This window comes from Periplaneta americana, chromosome 8 (assembly GCF_040183065.1).
Source record: "Periplaneta americana isolate PAMFEO1 chromosome 8, P.americana_PAMFEO1_priV1, whole genome shotgun sequence".
Taxonomy (NCBI): Eukaryota; Metazoa; Arthropoda; class Insecta; order Blattodea; family Blattidae; genus Periplaneta; species Periplaneta americana.
In genome coordinates, this window is record NC_091124.1 from 50,253,650 (window position 1) to 50,275,503 (window position 21,854).

General features: G+C 35.0%; 1 protein-coding gene across 9 annotated transcripts in view; it reads left to right on the plus strand.

Moving 5' to 3' along the window:
• The first annotated feature begins 12,874 nt into the window (after nt 1–12,874).
• Nucleotides 12,875–21,854, plus strand: part of hlk (hulk) — a 279,558-nt gene continuing 270,578 nt past the window's right edge. For all 9 annotated transcript variants that reach the window (XM_069832862.1, XM_069832859.1, XM_069832860.1 and 6 more), the window contains exon 1: nt 12,875–13,199. In XM_069832862.1, coding sequence (XP_069688963.1) covers nt 12,983–13,199 — 217 coding nt within the window. In that variant the 5' untranslated portion in view covers nt 12,875–12,982. The remainder of the gene's footprint in view (nt 13,200–21,854) is intronic.

Here is a 21,854-nt window from a genome sequence, read left to right on the forward strand (position 1 = left end):
CGCCCATACGTGCTACATGCCCTGCCCATCTCAAACGTCTGGATTTAATGTTCCTAATTATGTCAGGTGAAGAATACAATGCATGCAGTTCTGCGTTGTGTAACTTTCTCCATTCTCCTGTAACTTCATCCCTCTTAGCCCCAAATATCTTCCTAAGCACCTTATTCTCAAACACCCTTAACCTATGTTCCTCTCTCAAAGTGAGAGTCCAAGTTTCACAACCATACAGAACAACCGGTAATATAACTGTTTTATAAATTCTAACTTTCAGATTTTTCGACAACAGACTGGATGATAAAAGTTTATCAACCGAATAATAACAGGCATTTCCCATATTTATTCTGTGTTTAATTTCCTCCCGAGTATCATTTATATTTGTTACTGTTGCTCCCAGATATTTGAGCTTCTCTACCTCTTCAAAAGATAAATTTTCAATTTTTATATTTCCATTTCGTACAATATTCTCGTCACGAGACATAATCATATACTTTGTCTTTTCGGGATTTACTTCCAAACCTATCGCTTTACTTGCTTCCAGTAAAATTCCCGTGTTTTCCCTATCGTTCGTGGATTTGCTCCTAACATATTCACGTCATTCGCATAGACAAACAGCTGATGTAACCCGTTCAATTCCAAACCCTCTCTGTTATCCTGAACTTTCCTAATGGCATACTCTAGAGCAAAGTTAAAAAGTAAAGGTGATAGTGCTTCTCCTTGCTTTAGCCCACAGTGAATTGGAAACGCATCTGACAGAAACTGACCTATACGAACTCTGCTGTACGTTTCACTGAGACACATTTTAATTAATCGAACTAGTTTCTTGGGAATACCAAATTCAATAAGAATATCATAGAAAACTTCTCTCTTAACCGAGTCATACGCCTTTTTGAAATCTATGAATAACTGATGCACTGTACCCTTATACTCCCATTTTTTCTCCATTATCTGTCGAATACAAAATATCTGGTCAATAGTTGATCTATTACGCCTAAAACCACAGTGTTACTATAAATAAGCTTTCCGATTACAAACTTGAATAACTATCGTTAGGAGACACTTAGAAACATGATATTGGTATGAATGGAAAGAGAAACTCAAATAGTTTTTGTTATTTTGGTGAACCTGTCGCATATTTATTAATTTCGTTGCAAGGAGATGATATAACAGAAAAATGGCTGCAAACGAAGACAGGAGGGCATTTTGTGTGCTAGATTTTCACATGTCCCAGTCTGTTGTCACTGTACAACGCAATTTTAGAAGAAAATTGGTGTTGATCCACCCAGTGGGCCCAGTATCCGTAAGTGGTACGCTGACTTCAAAACGAGGGGATGCATCTGTAAGCGGAAGTCAACCGGTCGTCCATAAGTGAGGCAAATATGGAGCGTGTGAGAGAGAGTTTCACACGAAGTCCATAGAAATCCACCGCAAAAGCCAGTAGAGAATTAAACATCCCTAAACAAACTGTGTGGAAGATTTTACTGAAACGTTTGAATTTCCATCATACCGTCTGCAATTGTTGCAGGCTCTGAAACCGGACGACAAAGCCAAGCGACACTTAGATGTCAGAAACGAACTGAATACACGACTTCCAAGGAGATGGATTGGACGTGCTGACCGTGAAGATTTAGAATGTTTGCATTGGCCTCCACATTCCCCCGACCTCACTCCTTGTTTTTTTTTCTGTGGGGTTTTATAAAACAAATGTATCAGCCACCATTACCACCTACCATTGAGGATCTTCGTGTCCGCATCACAGAGGCCATTACACTGGTGGATGGTCCAATGCTACAACGTGTATGACAGGAAATTGACTACAGACTTGATGTGTGTCGTGTGACACAAGGAGCTCACATTGAGCACATGTGACTTACTTACGGTTGTGAACCAAATGTTTCTCTTTCTGTTTCATGTTTCATGTTTTCCAGTGAAAAAATTAAAAAATTGTTGGAATTTCTGTTTCTGTTGATACCAATTCCATGTTTTCTAATTTTTGCTGATTTAAGAGAAGGACATGTGACTTAACCGAATGTATAACAAAACATATTTGAGTTTCTCTTTCCATTGATATCAATATCAAGTTTTTAAGTGTCTCCTAACGATAGTTATTAAAAGTTTGTAATCGGAAAGATTATTTATAATAACACTATATTTTAGTTTTATTAATCGACGTTGGATGTTTATCATGCTTTTCAATTATTTATGTGCCATTTTCGTTTCAACTCATCATTTCTGCGTACCAGTAAGTTTTAAAAGAGATATTAAATAATACACACATTGCGGTTGATGTCGACAGGTCCTTGCATTCTTGAGTGTGTAATCAATACCGTGATATCCGAGCAAGAATATCAAAACAGCAACCTGATACATGCATGAACTCCATTCTTTCCTCTTGACATCTCGTCAATAGATCTGATGTCAAATGGCCGTGTGGTTATTAAAAATCTTGTAATGTAGGGTATCTTTTTTCTGTGGTGTGAACATGCAAGTGATGAAAAGTTAAAATGGAATTTGCGATGGTCGAAACTATGTTTGGACAAGCTTCGGCGTTGTTACTGTTTTTTCCTTATTGTATTTTCACTAAGTATCCAAAATGATAATTATCATAACATTCATAAACTTAAATCACATAATAAAAACACATATTAACACATCAAAACCTACAAGAAGTGTTTGTAATACACTACATTATATTGTTTGTGGTATTCACAATGGTACAAATACTGGGTGTTCATTTCAAAGTGTGTCATGACGTCACTGTTGTTGGGTCACCGATTTGAAGCGAGTTTCAACTTATATGTTAGAGAAGTTGCCTATTATTTAAGGCGTTCTTCAATCTGAACTTAAGAACGTGTACGGTATAACTTGAACGTCGTAGCAACAGATGGGGGTCTGTACAGTCTGTGTGCTAGCATAACTTCTTTCGAACTGTGTTTTGCGCCGGCAAGTCGTACGCAGGGTATTTATCATCGGTTGCGTACGGCAACATTCCACAACACAAATCAAATGCTCCGTGTCCATGTTGACCGTCGAAGTTAATGTCAACAAATACGTAAGTAATCGTCTTAACCCTCTCCCCATATCCCGACAGTACGTATTTCCAAACAGTTCACATTCCTGCCACTACCGGCGTTACCGTACGTATCGGTACGTACTCTTCAGAATGAACGCCGTACTTGCTAGCCAACTTCTCTGCCTCTTAGATTATATACCTGAGCTGCGGAAGTGTAGGAAGATTGAATTCTGTAGGCTCATCAGCTAGCCACATGACGGCATACAGCGAGCCAAGACACATTTTGAACTGAACACCCAGTATAGCGCATATAGTGCTTTATTGAATTTCAAACAAATAATTCATGGGTTCCCAGTTTGAATGACGTTGGTGCAAAATCGTATTTCACATATAGGTCTGTGATATCTGACCGATGTTATCGAAGATCGTATACCACCTTAAAAGAGTACTTTGATATGACATGGAATTGTATGAAATGAAGGAAATAGAAAATAAATATACAATGTTGGTGGGATGAAATTTTTATTGTTCAGAGAAACAGGACTCCGGATAAACTCTCATGCTATCTTGTTCGTCACAATAAAATAATATCACTCCATTCATTGCCAGGATTAACTCCGAATAATTTCGCTATCTAGCACTGAATCTCTTTAGAATATATTTTCTGAATTAACTGTAATATTATCTTTTAACTCAAGATCATCTAAACTGTTCTGGAAATAGTCTGAAAAGTTTTTTATTTTTATTTATTTCTTTATTATTATTATTATTATTATTATTATTATTATTATTATTATTATTATTATTATTATTATTATTATTAAGAAACTAGTTCGATTAATTAAAATATGTCTCAGTGAAACGTACAGCAGAGTCCGTATAGGTCAGTTTCTATCAGATGGGTTTCCAATTCACTGTGGGCTGAAGCGAGGAGAAGCACTATCACCTTTACTTTTTAACTTTGCTCTAGAGTATGCCATTAGGAAAGTCCAGGATAACAGAGAGGGTGTGGAATTGAACGGGTTACATCAGCTGCTTGTCTATACGGATGACGTGAATATGTTAGGAGAAAATCCACAAACGATTAGGGAAAACACGGGAATTTTACTTGAAGCAAGTAGAGAGATAGGTTTGGAAGTAAATCCCGAAAAGACAAAGTATATGATTATGTCTTGTGACGAGAATATTGTACGAAATGGAAATATAAAAATCGGAAATTTATCTTTTGAAGAGGTGTAAAAATTCAACAACAACAAATACAGGGACATCATTTTATTTTTACTAATATTTTTAATATTAACCTGGCTATACCTTTCTATTAACGATTGAAATAGGAAACACCGTTTGCTACCCCTTCCACGACTGGAGTTCGAAGATACTGGCGTAAAATACAAATCACTTTACTAGGTATAGGAGGGAAGAAAAGTAGTTCATCCATTTACGTAAACTAGGAAATATCGCAATTTTGAGTTTGATAATTTTCATTAGGTTTAGTCTTTTTACACACGAATTGAGCTATCCATTCGGACGTATTAATTATGCAATGTATATTGTACTGTTACAGCACATTAGCGTACTATATAGAGAATGAAGTTAAATTGAAAAATAATCATAATATGAATATTTAAACACATTTTTCAAAATGGTGGCCGTTCATTTCGATACAGGCTTCTTTTCTTTTGTGCATATTATCGCACTATAGACTATTGTACCTAATTCCAATTACCAATTTCGTCCTTCGTACGAGTAACTCATGTTGAAATAATTCTGTACCTACTCTATAAAAGAATACCTTAGTACTGTAAATTCAATCTTCACTTATCCGAAAAGATAAAATTACTCAGAAATGCTATCTACTGTCCGTTCAAGTGGTTTTGTCGCAGGGTCGTAGAAAGGGGGGGAACCACATGACAGTTAATTACTTAACGAGGCTCTTTTATTTAAGTTATTTTAAATACTTGTATAATATTACGTAGACGTCCAATTCCTAACAGAAATTAACGTTTTCAGAAAAGAGCTAAGATAGCCCAGCTACTAGACTTAACAGAGGGGCGAACAGAAGCAGGTGGGGGAAACCGGGATGCGACGTAGGCAAACAGACGACAGTACCTGTACGAAAATATGATTCAATATTGAAAGCTCTTTCGTCACTGGAAAACGCGAACATATTTCTGGAACGTACTATACCCCCTAAGTCAGTACTGCTTATGCGCCCTCGGCTCTGTGTCGTGAACGGTTGGAAGTTTACTAGTAGAAGGGGTGGGAGTGAAGTACATTCCAAAACTCAGGTACAATAAAAATTGAAGTAAAAATAAAATGATGTCCCTGTATAAATAATACTCGGGAGGAAATTAAACGCAGAATAAATATGGGAAATGCCTGTTATTATTCGGTTGAGAAGCTTTTATCATCCAATCTGCTGTCAAAAAATCTGAAAGTTAGAATTTATAAAACAGTTATATTACCGGTTGTTCTTTATGGTTGTGAAACTTGGACTCTCACTTTGAGAGAAGAACATAGGTTAGGGGTGTTTGAGAATAAGATGCTTAGGAAAATATTTGGAGCTAAGAGGGATGAAGTTACAGGAGAATGGAGAAAGTTGCACAACGCAGAACTGCACGCATTGTATTCTTCACCTGACATAATTAGGAACATTAAATCCAGACGTTTGAGATGGGCAGGGCATGTAGCACGTATGGGCGAATCCAGAAATGCATATAGAGTGTTAGTTGGGAGGCTGGAGTGGGAAAAAGACCTTTGGGGAGGTCGAGACGTAGATGGGAAGATAATATTAAAATGGATTTGAGGGAGGTGGGATATGGACTTGCTCAGGATAGGGACCAATGGCGGGCTTATGTGAGGGCAGCATTGAGCCTCTGGGTTCCTTAAAAGCCAGTAAGTAAGTATTATTATTATTATTATTATTATTATTATTATTATTATTATTATTATTATTATTATTATTATTATTATTTTGCTAAAAGCAAATATCGAAATTCTTGGGTTATTTGTTTTAATGTTACGAAAGTACTGTAGCTTGAAGATTACGGCAGGAGGAATTTTGGAAATACTGAGATGGTATTTGGCGAGGTGAGACCGACAATTCGCCATGGAATTAACAAACATTCGCCTCAGAAAAAACTCAACCAGGTAATCAGTTCAAGCGGGATTCGAACCTGCGCCCTATGCTGTATTAGATTTTGATTCCAACTCGCTACCATCTGAACTACCCCGGTAGCCTGATAGACATGTTCTTTTATATTAATTAAATCTATCACATTAACCTACCAGCTTTACGTACATACATTTCACATAAAGCCGTCGACCTGGTTGGCGAGTTGGTATAGCGCTGGCCTTCTATGCCCAAGGTTGCGGGTTCGATCCCGGGCCAGGTCGATGGCATTTAAGTGTGCTTAAATGCGACAGGCTCATGTCAGTAGATTTACTGGCATGTAAAAGAACTCCTGCGGGACAAAATTCCGGCACATCCGGCGACGCTGATATAACCTCTGCAGTTGCGAGCGTCGTTAAATAAAACATAACATTAACATTAACACATAAAGCCACTTTCAAGCGCTTTCGAGTGGAGCTTCTGTGTGGCTCAAACACGTCAATGATTAGCGTGTCTCATTAACTTCATTTACCGCTTTATGTGAACAGTTCCAATGTTTTTCCAGTTGAAGCTTGCATTTTTGCTGTGCTGCTGGTAGCAAGGGTCAGCCATTGACCGACATATGGCTTCATTACTGTTCGTGTATATATGTCTCAACTTAAATTAATGTTTTGCTAAGGATAGCGATGCTGACAAGCGCCACTGCTGAAGACCAATAACAAATCGATGAATTTTATTAAATTTATCTTTAAAATTCATTGCTCTCAACGGACGTTCACGGACTTCGTATTTAATGGAAACATGGTACCGGTAACTGTTTCATCAAAATGTTGATATTTTGTTTTGTACATCTGTCATGAAGCCAAGAATTATCTCCGATTGGCGAGATCAGACAACACACAAATACAGACGTGGACAAATTATTAGCAAAACTGAACATTTTTATTATATATTTTTACAAAATATAATTCTTCAATTTAGACTACAGTTGACATTTTTGTGTATTTCCAAATTATTAGCAAAATTGAAGATTAGTGTTGCATATTTTTCAAAATTTAACTCCTCAATTTGGACTACATTCGATATTTTTGCATTTTTAGAAATTATTAGCAAAATTGAAGATTTTTATTGTATATTTTTACAAAATTCGATTCTTCAATTTGGACTACAGCTGACATTTTGGATATTTCCAAATTATTAGCAAAACTGAAGATTTTTGTTTTATATTTTTACAAAATTAGACTCTTCAATGCAGTTGACATTTTTGCTAACTTACAAATTATTAGCAAAATTGAAGATTTTTATTATATATTTTTACAAAACTTGACTCCTCAATTTAAACTACAGTTGACATTTTTGCATATTTCTCTCTACTGTAATGATGGAAATATCCAAAATTGTCAACTGTAGTCTAAATTGAAAAGTCAAATTTTGTAAACAAAATATCATAAAAATCGTTAATTTTGTTAATAATTTGTCCACGTCTGTACATAAATATACATTTCTATCTTTAATGGATAGAAATGTTTAGTTTTCGCAACCTTGAATTCGCGAAATACAGTTTTTCAGCCGATAAAAGCAAAAATGTTATATTTCAAGTACTCCAGGTCAAAATATCGTAAGTTTAAAGTCGTGAAATATTGTGTACACAGCAAATGTTTCATGTTAGCATGAATTTATTAGAAATTAATGCTTTTCAACAGAAATTCTTATTTTATTTTTTTACGAAATTTAAATTTAAAGTGCCTAAAAGTTATATTTATTGGAAGTCGTATAAATATGTGCGTGAATTAATATAATAAGCTTTGGTGAAGCTACGTTTCTTGTCCGCTGCACTGTTGGTAGGCATGTCAGTGATTGGAATTAGCTGGATTTACGATTTCGTTTTTATTTTGTGACAGAATTTTCTTAAAATTTGCGATTAAAATATAATCTGTTTTGCATTGATATTTATGTACTTACTTACAAATGGCTTTTAAGGAACCCGAAGGTTCATTGCCACCCTCACATAAGCCCGCCATCGGTCCCTATCCTGTGCAAGATTAATCCAGTCTCTATCATCATACCCCACCTCCCTCAAATCCATTTTAATATTATCGTATTATATTTAATTATTTATGTACAACATTTTCAATATAATATTTAGGCCCAATTTAAGTATAGAATTTTGAATGTAATATTCTAATTTCGAATGACTTATTTTTAAAATATAAAGTAGAAATAGTACCTGTTAGTTTATATTATTCACTATGTATGAAACTGTTATACTAATTTCTCTCATTTCTCTACACAACAGGGTCCACACCTGTGGAGTAACGGTCAGCGCGTCTGGCCGCGAAACCAGGTGGCCCGGGTTCGAATCCTGGTCGGGGAAAGTTACCTGATTGAGGTTTTTTCGGGGGTTTTCCCTCAACCCAATACGAGCAAATGCTGGGTAACTTTCGGTGCTGGATCCCGGACTCATTTCACCGGCATTATCACCTTCATTTCATTCAGACGCTAAATAACCTTAGATGTTGATACAGCGTCGTAAAATAACCCAATAAAAATACACAACAGGTATGTGCCGGTAAAAAACTGTAAGTACTGTTGAAATATAAAAAAAAATCCTTTAAATTGCCTTGGTGATAAGACTTCTAGCCTTTGTAATAATATTCAGTAATGTACTTTGCACAACGAGATTCAAGAAGTTATAAGTTTAAATGCGAAATAATATAAAATTTGTTTTTTTTACCTGTACGAAATAACACTCAGATTAACAAAGTTTTATTCCGAGATTTAAGATATTTATTTACCGCAAAATTGGGTCTATATTAATGAAATATGAAAATAATTTCAGCGATGTGAAGTGACATTAGGCCTAAATCCTATTTCTGATCTGTGCTTATTACTCGTTATATGAAGCTTGGAAGTCGTAGAGAATTTTTTTGTGTGTTTTGGCTTACTAGTGCAGTCGGACATTTCAATGTGATGAGAGTGAATTCCTGATTACAGTGTACGACGCCTATAGCCACAAGAGTTGGTGAGCCTTGTTACGCGAGGTATCTGCTGACGTCAGACCGGCGCTCATAATGGACGGAATGTCAGTTTGTTTTGCTATTGTCATACATTTGTAAAGCTAGTACCAGAAATAACAGTATCTAAAATTAAAATCAAGGCAGTTGTCCTACAAGTTTCTAATTGTAATTCATTGACAAGTTGGATGTAATTTAACAATAATCTATAACAAGACTTCCAATTGCAAACGAATTATTCAAGTTAATTACGTGTCTGAACTTAACTGCTGTACTGTACATATTTTAACTATACATGTTACAATTTTTATTTATTTTTTTTTTATTTTCTCTAGCATGCAATGAAAAGAGCTGACATTTTAAAAACTAATTTTGAAAAGTTTATAATAACTTATTAACACTATTTTGTTCTCCTCAGTAATCTAGTTGTCACTACACTTGTCTCAGGATCCAAATGTCCTTGGTTCAAAGTCGAAAGAGGTCATTGAATTTTTCAGACGAAAATAATCCACGGTACGCCCCTTCCAGGAAATGCGAGTAAAAGAAGGGATTCTAGATCACGTTAAATTTTTGGTAACGTTATACAGGGTGTTTCCGAGGTGGTGTTACAAACTTTCAGGGATGATGGCGAAGGGCACATGTATTAATTTGAGATAAGTAACCCGGAAATGCCGAGTCGAAAGTTACAAGCAAAAATAGTTTTGTGGAAATGAAATAATTTTATTCCTCTGTACACCTTATTTATGTGTATTTATCCGTACATCTTACACATACTGTATTCATCTGACATTGTCTACTTACAGTATTCCATTCAGTGCGCTGTCTGAGGGGTGGGGACAGGAAACTACACTAAAGCAGTGCAGATAGCATAATGCGTAACGAACATGGTCGGTCCTGATATGCACGTCTGTAGACAGCAGTGTATGTGTACAAGTTGCAGTGTCCAATCGATCAGTCCTAGTGAAATGGAGGAGTATACGAGAGCGGAATAAGCAGACCTGATTTTCGAATACGGATGAGCCAATGGGAACAGTAGACAAGCTCACAGATTGTATCGGGACAAGTACCCACATAGGAGACATCCGGCCCATACTATCTTTCCACGACTGTTCCAAAGGTTAAGGGATGGAGGGCACGTGGTGCGAAATTACAATTCCATTTCCACACAACTATTTTTGCTTATAACTTTCGACTCAGTTATTTCTCGGACCAGGGTTCCTCATCTCAAATTGATACATGTGCCCTTCGCCATCACCCCTGAAAGTTTGTAACACCACCTCGGAAACACTCTGTATAATAAACAAAGTTCTTAATAGTATAAGTATGATCTACTTTAACTTCTAAATTCAGATTCAGATAACTTTGCCAACTAGCACTCGATGATGCCTTTGATGTGAAAGGAAGAAATTATATTAAAAATCTCCTATTAGTAATCATTTCCGCTACGTATTATATCATTAGGAAAATGAATTCCAACTTGTACACTTTCCTAAGGAAGGAAATTCAATCATTAATCTTACTAAAATTGTAGTAATGTTTGGAGGCCCGCAAAGCTACCAATTAATAGGCCGTAATTCTTTTATTAATTTCATATTTCAGTTTTAATTCAATTTGTATCGTGTGCTATACATGTCTGACGTCTTCGATAGTTCCTGTCTGAGGTGTTTTGGATACTTTTCTCAGTGATTAGTTCGTTATAAACAAATGTAGGAAAGGTTCACTCATAGATGAATCAGCTGACAACAAATCGTTAAAAAAAAAAAAACCCGCGAAGGAGATTCCCAAAAGAAACCATAATAATTTTTGTTATGGACAAAACGATTGTGGGATAGGCGTCCCCTAATCAATTCGGCTTCTCTTGCCATGCTCATATCATTACGTTTGTACTTGAAATTGTTATTAAATAAATTAATAAAGGAATAACGAATATAAAAGTGGTAATATTAAAAACAAAAAATCGACAGATGCATAGTTTTACTATGCTGCATTCTTTTACATATGGTGTTGCAAGAAATGAAACAAGGAGAGTACAGGGATAACGGGAAGACAAGGAGAACATGAGGAATATAAAGAGAACAGGTAATAAGAAAAAAGGTAAAGATAAGGACAAGAGGAATGCAAGGAGAACAAAGCGAAGACAAAGAGAACAAAACGAACACAAGGAGAACAAGGGGAACACAAGGAGGACAAGGAGAACACAAGGAGAACAAGGGGAACACAAAGTGAACAAGGAGAATGCATGAGAACAAGAAGAAAACTAGGAGGAAGATAAGGAGAAAAGGGGGAACACAAAGAGAACGAGGTAAACTTAAAGAGAACAAAGGGAATACAAGAAGAACAGGGAGAAGGTAAGGAGAAAAGGAGAAGACAAGAAGAACAAGGGGAATACAATGCTGAAAGAGGAACATAAGGAGAACAAAGGGAATACTGAAGAATAAGGGGATGACAAGGAGAACAGAAGAAGAACAGCTACAACACAAGTTGGGATTTCTATGAAGATCCAATGAAAAACTTACCATAAGTTGGGATTTCTATGAAGACTCAACTAATACTAGGTACAAGTTAGGACTTAAAACATCCTTTTGAAAGTTCAAGCTACAATATAAGTTGGGATTTCTATGAAGATCCAATGAAAAACTTACCATAAGTTGGAATTTCTATGAAGACTCAACTAATATCACAAGTTAGGACTTAAAGCATCCTTTTGAAAGTTCAAGCTACAATATAAATTGGGATTTCTATGAAGATCCAATGAAAAACTTACCATAAGTTGGGATTTCTATGAAGACTCAACTAATACTAGGTACAAGTTAGGACTTAAAGCATCCTTTTGAAAGTTCAAGCTACAATATAAGTTGGGATTTCTATGAAGATCCAATGAAAAACTTACCATAAGTTGAGATTTCTATGAAGACTCAACTAATACTAGGTACAAGTTAGGACTTAAAGCATCCTTTTGAAAGTTCAAGCTACAATATAAGTTGGGATTTCTATGAAGACTCAACTAATATCACAAGTTAGGACTTAAAGCATCCTTTTGAAAGTTCAAGCTACAATATAAATTGGGATTTCTATGAAGATTCAATCAATAGGCTATCATAAGTTAGGGTTTCTATGAACACTCAAGCAGTATTAAACGGTAACATTTAAAAGTGTTATAAGCGTCCTTGTGAAAGCTCAACTTATAAGCTGGGATTTCTATGATGACTCAACCAGTAGTGCCATAAATTAGTATTTAAAGTACCACAAGATAGGATCCTTATGGAGACCACCTATACAGGAATTTAAGATTCCTAAGAAGATTCAACGTGCCCTAAGTTAGAACCTGCAATACCTTAACCTGGCATCCCTATGAAGACCGAACCTATACCATAAGTCAGGATTTGTCTGAAGCGGCATTCTGACGACTCTCAAGCTTCGAAACAAAGTGGACATCGTTTGAACTAAATTCAGACAAGAAGACTGAGTAAAAATACTCGCAGCTTGCAGAGTCGTATACACTGTGCCCTAGCCCGAGTATGAAACAAAAATTTCACTGTTATGAAACGAAAGAATTCTCTCAAATACAAATGGGCAGAGTAATTTCTGAATTTCTGATGTAACAGGAGCGCATTGTTTCTATATATAGACAGACAAGGTCACTTTGTGTCAAGGACACGGCGGGAGTGACGTAACCTGTGGGCCTCACCCCTCTGACGGGAGAGCGCGAAAGTAACATCGCCCGTAGGAGAGCACATATATTGACGGTGGCGCCCTCTTGCAGGCGGCTATGAAACGACTGCGTCCCCACTCCGTGCGCGTCGCGTGTGCTTGCAGTAGCAGTGTCTGCTACTAACGAGGAGCGGCATGGCTCCAGGCAGCTCGGCCCCGCGGCCGAGGGTTCGGTGGTGGTTTGCGCTCTTGGTCCTCGCCTGCGCGGCGCTCGACGGGGTTTCCGCCGCGAAGAAACCCGCCGAGGCAGCGGCGCCGGGGAAAGTGAAGGAAGAGTCGGTGATCGAGGAGGTCACGGCGAAGCAGTTGGAGCGGGTTCTCAACGAAAAGGATTTTGTGGCAGTGTTTTGGTGTAAGTGGCTCATGTGCTCCAGCCTCGTGTTGTGTGTGCCCATGTGCTCGTTGTCGTGCTCCTTCCTGCTAATACTACAAAAAATGTTTTCCAAGGATTAATACTGTTCTTCAGACAAGCACGTTGACTTTGTGTAAGACATTTCTGCTTTTATTTTTAACTAACGTTTAGTCCACAGAGTCCCCCAAAGTTTTGCAGTTATTATCACCATTTAATATGAGAAAAATTCGTTCCGGCACAGGGAATCGAACCCGGGACCTCTCAGCTCTACGCGCTGAGTGCTCTTTCCAGCTGAGCTATGCCGGGACACGATCCACGGTGCCGGCCGAACTCCTCTCGTTGTAATGTTTTATGGCCTAACTACCTGCACTTTAGACAATGTAAATCATACATGCAGGAGCGCATATTTAAATGACTTTTATGGCCACATTCAACAACAGTTTGTGACAACTGCTAACAGTTAATACATCACATATTCATTATATATGAGGTCTCGCCTACCTCAGTGAATATTACACGACTACTATGAAGTAGCCAATGTGTATTATCACCATTTAATACGAGAAAAATTCGTTCCGGCACCGGGAATCGAACCCGGAACCTCTCAGCTCTACGAGCTGAATGCTCTTTCCAACTGAGCTATTCTCATATTAAATGGCGATAATACACATTGGCTACTTCATAGTAGTCGTGTAATATTCACTGAGGTAGGCGAGACCTCATATATAATGAATATGTGATGTGTTTGCAGTTATTATTGGAGGGATTACTACCGGACCTTCCCCTACCCTAACAAAAATCTGTGCGATATGAGGGGCTCACAACCAGAGTGGACAAGTCCACCAGTGATCAGTTTGTGGATCAACACAATCTCGGATGAAGAAAGCTTAGATTTATTCATTGCCATAACAAACAAAGTCCATAACTCATTTGTTACTCTACAGAGGGCAGCATTTCCAATTGATTCAATTCAATTCAATTTATTTGGCCATTAGACATACAGTTTTAGGCTTCGTCAGAATAAATTGAAAAAACATATAAATACATTAAAAAACACTAATAAAAGAAATAGTAAAATTTAAGTAATACAATGAAAACATGAAATAATTTGAAACTTTTAAATTGAAGAAAACTAACTAAATTACAATTAAACTTATTTCTTAAAATACAATTTCATACAAATTTGTGTTGAAAGACTCAGCAACAGAATAAAAAGGATTATTTAATAACTAATTGTAATATCTAGTTTTGAGGCTATTGATTGGTAATTTGTAATATTGACTTGGGAGTTTGTTATATAATTTCATCCCCATAATTAAAAAGTTTGTGTTGCTCTTGTGTAATCTACAATATGGAATATTAATTTGTTCACTATTTCTAATTTCATGATCATGTATATTAGCCACTAATGAGTAATTGTCGATATTTTGTCGAGTGTAAAGTAGACTACTAGATCATATATATACAAATTTATGATTGTTAAAATCCGTGATTGTCTGAATAGTGGCCGACAATGTTCCAGATAGTTTGATTTACATAAAATTCTAATGGCTATCTTTTGTAAAATCAAGGCGCTTCCAATTTTGGTTCCATTTCCCCAGAAAGGTGAAGGTGGAAGGTGAAGGTTGCTAAGCGTGAGCCAGGAACTTTAAGACTCAATATCTTAGAACTATTCCAGATGGACTTGGTCCACTCTGGTTGTGAACCCCTTATATAAGCTTCACCGTTCTTCGTCAAAGATACTGGAGGCAGGATATAAAGTAAAAGATAGTAACTCGTTCACCACGCTGTCCTGAAATCAAACCCTGTCCAAGCAGTGATGGAGTTTATGTTAGGCAGTATAGGGACGTTTTCTCTGGGTATTCCTGTTTTTACATGTATTATTCTACCATTTCGTCATTTTCCGTTATCTACAACACTGATACTGAGAGACGAGATATTATCAAACTCTATCATCATCACCATCACTATTTTTATAGCAACCAAACCACCACCATTAATACAATCATCATTGCCAACACTATCGTCAATATAACCAAAACCATAACCATCACTATCACTATCATCACAACCATCACCATGACCATGGATCTAATAATGAATATCACTACCACTATTACTGCATTCTTTCTCATCAGGTCCGTCGTTATCACTATCATTATTATCATTGTCATGATCATTATTATGGATATTATCATCAACATTATTATTAGTAACAGCATTATCATCATTATTATTATCGTCATCATATTTATCATTATTATTATCGTCATGATCATCATTGCTATTACCATCATAATTATTAACAATATCGTCATCATTAACATTATCATAATTATTATCATCATTATTATCACATCATTATTAACATCATTACCGCCATTGTAATTATTATTGTGATTACGATAATTATAATAATCGTTATAATTATTACCATCATCGTTATCACCATTAATATTACCATTACTATCATTATTGCCAATATTATTAACAAATTTATTATCATCGTTATAATTATCATCATCATTATTACCGTTATTATCATCATCAGGAGCAGCAGAATCAGCTTCAGGAATTAGGCCTAGACCTACTGGCATGTTTGAGTTTCAAAGCTCTCAACTAAGACCAGGATTTTTCTTTGCACCGTTTATCATTAAACTTTTTTTATATTTACATTTTAATACGAGTTTCTCGATGAAATGGTATTACATTGTTATCCAAAATGACGGATTTATTAATGAAAAACTTTCTACGATATAAAAGCTCTCAATGTTGCAAAATGTACCATCTATGTCATGTTATTAAGAAGATAAATTTCATTTCCGATTTATGTATTTTTTTTTTAATCGAACGTTAGAGCAGAGTAACTTGGGAGGATCTCAGTACCGATTACCACTTCCGTTTTTTCCCCAGGCATGCTTTAAAATAGATCTTGACCACTAGGTTCCAAATCCCTTCCCACTCGCCAAGTCGTTATCAATACCTACGCCGAATAGCCTCTACAATTGTAAGAGTCGTTAAACAAATAAATAAATAAAATACAGTTTGTGGATCAGGCGAATAGTTCTCTCTGGATGACGAAGCCGCAGGCCCGTGTTCCGGTTGGCTGCCTGCCTGTGCATACCTTCGGCAAACTCAGAATAGCTCAATTGCTCAAGTTGTTCCTCGTCCTTCGCGTTCGCACAATCGGAGTAGCTTCCAGATAAACGATAACGAACTAATGATACCATCCACCCTCATAAATATTATTGGCCTATATCCTTTGTAACGTATATATATATATATATATATATATATATATATATATATATATATATATATATATATATAATAGCAGAGCCCGGATTTTACGTGACATGAAAGTGAGAAATATGTGCATACATATATAGCCAACGTTGGTAAAAATATGTAGATAATTATGTAATAAATAAAAAAATATATAACTTAAAAATCTAGGATTTATTTATTAATAGTTATTTATGGTACTTGTGAGGTAAGTGCATCTTTATTGCGCGAGTGGAATAATTTAAGCACGAGGCGTCAGCCGAGTGCAATAAAGATCACGCTCACAAGTACCATACGTAATTTTATCCATGACCATAACGAAAAATTCTGTTTTATAAAAGAAAATATGTTGAAAATAAGTCCTCATATAATCACATATCATGGCATGGATTTTAGAATCGATACGTGTACTAGGTAGGTTATGATGTAGGAGGCCATGATTAGTGAAGAATGGTATCTAAGGCGTTGGATAAATAACAAATTGTAATCTATACTAATAATAAATCTGTAGCCGACAGTTTTCTGGTAATTTTCGATTTTCCAAAAATAATTGGTCCTAACATATATAATTAACCACCCTGAAACCGAAAATCGCATTTTTGAAAATTTTGTTTGTATGTCTGTCTGTATGTTTGTTACCTTTTCACGCGATAATGGCGAACCGATTTATATGAAAATTGGAATATAAATTAATTTCGTTGTAACTTAGATTTTAGGCTATATGGCATTCAAAATACTTTATTTAAAAGGGGGGTTATAAGGGGGCCTGAATTAAATAACTCGAAATATCTCGCTTATTATTGATTTTACTGAAAAATGTTACATAACAAAAGTTTCTTTAAAAATGATGTGCGATAAGTTTTATTCTTTACAAAATTTTGATAGGACTGATATTTAACGAGATAAATGAGTTTTAAAATTAAAATAACGCCATCTAAGACGGTGCAATGAAATAACAAATGACTTCGTCTATGAGGGGCCTTGGACAACAACAATCGAAAAAGGGGCTTTGGACAGCAACAATCGAAAGCTATTAAACTTAGCTTACAGACAATGTTTCTGTGTTTGTATGAAGTAATATCGGAAGTTAAATTAACCGATTTGTATAATTAATTATTATTTCACCATTGGAAAGTGTATTTTCTCTAGATGGACATACTGCTACAATGTTATTACAGTAACTTCTTAGTAAATCGATGACAGATAAGATTAAAATAGCTTCTTATGCATAGAAAATTTGATAGGCTATTTTGTACATTAGTTTTATGTATTTCTTAAAATAATATTTATGTACACACTCATTTTAATCTCGGAGAATTAACGAACAACGAGAGTGTATTGATTAGTATGCAGTAATAGTACGTTAGCTTACCAATCCATTATTTTATAATTCAAATTGTAACTATGCTCAATCGAATCGTGTTAAAATACATAAAATAGACTATATATGCAATAAATGCAATGCAAAAAAATGGGTAATGAGCCAAGCAGATTATGTTGCGTTGTAAAAGCTGTTGCTTCTGAGATTCAAGAGCCCCCACAACAAATTAAAAACTTTCTTATCGGAGTACATCTGTTATCAACGCACTTTTTATATAATATAATATAATATAATATAATATAATATAATATAATATAATATAATATAATATGGTAATATAATATAATATATACTAATAATAAATATGTAACCAAAAATTTCTGGTAATTTTCGCTTTTCCAAAAATAATTGGTGTTAACATGTATAATTATTCATCCTGAGACCGAAAATCGCTTTTTTGAAATTTTTGTTCGTATGTCTGTCTGTCTGTCTGTCTGGATGTTTGTTACCTTTTCACGCGATAATGGCTGAACGGATTTCGATGAAAATTGAAATATAAATGAAGTTCGTTGTAATTTAGATTTTAGGCTATATGGCATTCAAAATACTTCATTTAACGGGGCCTGAATTAAATAGAAATATCTCGCTTATTATTGCTTTTTAGTGAAAAATATTACATAACAAAAGTTTCTTTAAAAATGATTTCCGATAAGTTTTATTCTATGCAAAATTTGGTAGGTCTGATAGACTTTTAAAATACCGGTAACAATACAATACGTTTTCACCGCCGCCTCAGATTGTAGCGTTGTTGTTCCTGCAGTAATTCCCATGTGCAAAATATAAAATTTTTGAGTAGGAAGAAAAAACACATTTATTCATTCCATGGCAATGGTACATAGGAGATCGTGAATTCTTACATTTTCGAAAGAAAGAAATATAATTATTACATATCACTGTTTATACTGTATCACTATTTAAGTTATTTGAAGGGTTCAGAACCATAGTGGGCCAAGCGCCATTTACTGAAGACGTAGAAAACAATGGTTAAAATTAAGTTATTACCATAATTCAATGGAACCATATAGCAAGTAATATAAAGTTTACACATTAAAACTAAATGATATGTCAATCTTCATTAAACTATAGTTGCATATAATAACAAATAAGAAACATGTTAAAGGAATTGTCATTGCACCAAATGAGTTCTCTCTGGACCAAAATGATCGCAATTTAATTATTTAAATACAATTTCAATTAAGTAACATATTAAACGATTTATCCTTCTAACAAACACGAATGTTCCCTGGATCAAACGTCCTATTTTAATTATGTAATTACTTTATATTTATTTCTAACGGGTGCAGCGGAGCGCACGGGTACGGCTAGTTAATTATATAATTTTAATATATATATATATTTTTTTCATTTTAAACGTGTATTTTCGTCTTTTTGAAGTTTCAGGGATTATTTAGAAGTGTTCACGGGACTAATGTGATTAAAATAATTTCACATTTTACTTCTGTAAACTTGAGAGGAATATTAAAACGTAATTAATCATCGTGTCTGTTTAACTCAGTTGACAATCGCGTGTTGTTTTAAGTTTTAAAATCCTATAAACCCAACTTCGCAGGTTCAAGTCTCCTCGCATCCCAAAAGGTAAATTATTACAAATTAAAAAAAAAATACATATTAGATACGGATGCAATGCACAAATTACGACGTAGTAGATAGAGAAAAGAGAAGGAGATTGAGTGTATGTAACTTATATTTAAAGAAATGGTAATAAAGAAGTAGAGGTAATGACATCTAGTTACTAATGTATTAACTTCTTGAGTAATAGTTGAATGGAAAAGTATACGTGTGTACCCGGGTATTAGGAAAATACTAATGAACTGTGACATAAAGTTCAAACTGTGAGGTAAAGTCTTTATATCATTAGTGGAATAAAGTAATGTTGAATAAAAGTCTACTTTACAAACGCAAAAGTATTTAGTAAAGGCATGTTTTTCGTTATGGTCATAGATAAAAGAGTTTATTTTACAGTAATTATAATGTAAGAAAACAGAGCTTAACCATTGATTTTGCAAGACCTTGTGAGCTTTCTTGATTGTCAAATTTATATCATTGTATTATTTATTATATTATTTCTGTCTGTCCTTCCATTAGTGACAAAATTTAATATATGCGCGGAAAAAAAAAGAAAAAACTGTATGCCTAAAAGTAAAATAAAATAAAAAGAGCAAGAATGATCAACAATTCATGCACATTTCATTACATAAATACTCGATTTATTCTTTGAAGAAACAATGAATAATTAAATGCATTTAAGCAGCAGTACAGTAATTATTATGCAATGGAATACACCGCATTGAGATTTGTTCCTTACAAAAACATTATTTGTCCTAGCTGTCTAAGGGATATAGATCTACAGACTATCGATATGGCAGGTTGTCGTCATTGTTCTCCTGTGTCCACAAGTTTCCTAAAAGAAATTAAAAAAAAATCACAGGAATTAAGTTTTGAAACTAAAATTTGTAACAATTCAGGAATATCCTATTGATTTTTACTTGCTCAAAGCATCCCTAATCGTTCTTACAATCACTGAATGTTCGGTGACCTCAACTTCTTTGGACAATATTAAATGCGGTATCCCTGCATCACTAGAAAAGAGTTTCCCAACAACCACATTAACGATCATTCTACTACACTTTTCCGTAGTTTCATCAATAGATAGTAAGAAGGGAGAATTTACCATGTGACGTTTTATTTCATCAGTGGTTTGCAACATACATAAGAATTACACAACTAAATGAAAGTAACCTTAAAAGTTAATTGTTTTAAGTTTCAAATAAATTAAAGTTCATATTTTACAAACTCGCCGAACTATGTATTGCACTCAGATAATTTTATCTTAATGTGGACTCGTTAGGGATAATCTTGTTGGTGTATTTGTGCAGAAAGTTCCTGAGGTACATATTATCTATGTAGCTTCTTCCAAGGATTGTTTGCTTTCACCATAGTTCTACACAAGTCCTCATAGATTTCCTTTCTACAGGCACATCATTTTATTATTACTTCAATTTTTATTGTACCTGAGTTTTTGAATGTACTTCACTCCCACCCTTTCTACTAATGAAGTTCAACCGTCCTCCACACAGAACCAAGGCCGCAAATACAATCATAGTAGTACCACGGTCACAGTAAACAGTACGTTACAAAAATATGTTCGCGTTTTCCAGTGACGAAAGAGCTTTCACTATTGAATCATTTTCGCACAGGTACTGCCGTCCATTTGCCTACGTCGCATCCCGGTTTCCCCCACCTGCTTCTATTCGCCTCTCTGTAAAGGCTAGCGGCTGGCTGTCTTAGCTCTTTTCTGAAAACATTAATTTCTGTTAGGAATTGGACGTCTACGTAATATTATACAACTGTTTAAAATAACTTAAATAAAAGGACCTCTTTAAGTAATTAACTGTCACGTGGTTTTCCCTCTTTCTATGACCCTGGGACATAACCACTTGGACGGACATTAGATAGCACGTCTGAGTAATTTTATATTTTCGGATCGAGCAGAAGTGAAGATTGAATTTACAGTACGTAAGGTACTCTTTTATAGAGTAGGTACAGAATTATTTCAACATGAGTTACTGGTACAAAGGACGAAACTGGTAATTGGAATTAGGTATAATAGTGGATAATATGCATAAAAGAACTGAAGCCTGTATCGAAATGAACGGCCACCATTTTCAAAAATGTGTTTGAATATCCATATTTGATTATTTTTCAATTTAACTTCATTCTCTATAGTGTACGCTAATGTGCTATAGACAGTATAATAATATATACTGCATAATGAATACGTCCGGATGGACAGCTCAGTTCTTGAGTAAAAACACTCATTGTTAATACTGTACTGTATTTTGATTAAACAAAAACCTAATGAAAATTATCAAACTGAAAAACTGAATTTCCTAGTTTACGTAAGTGGATGAACTACTTTTCTTCCCTCCTATACCTAGTAAAATGATTTGTTTGTATATTATGCCAGT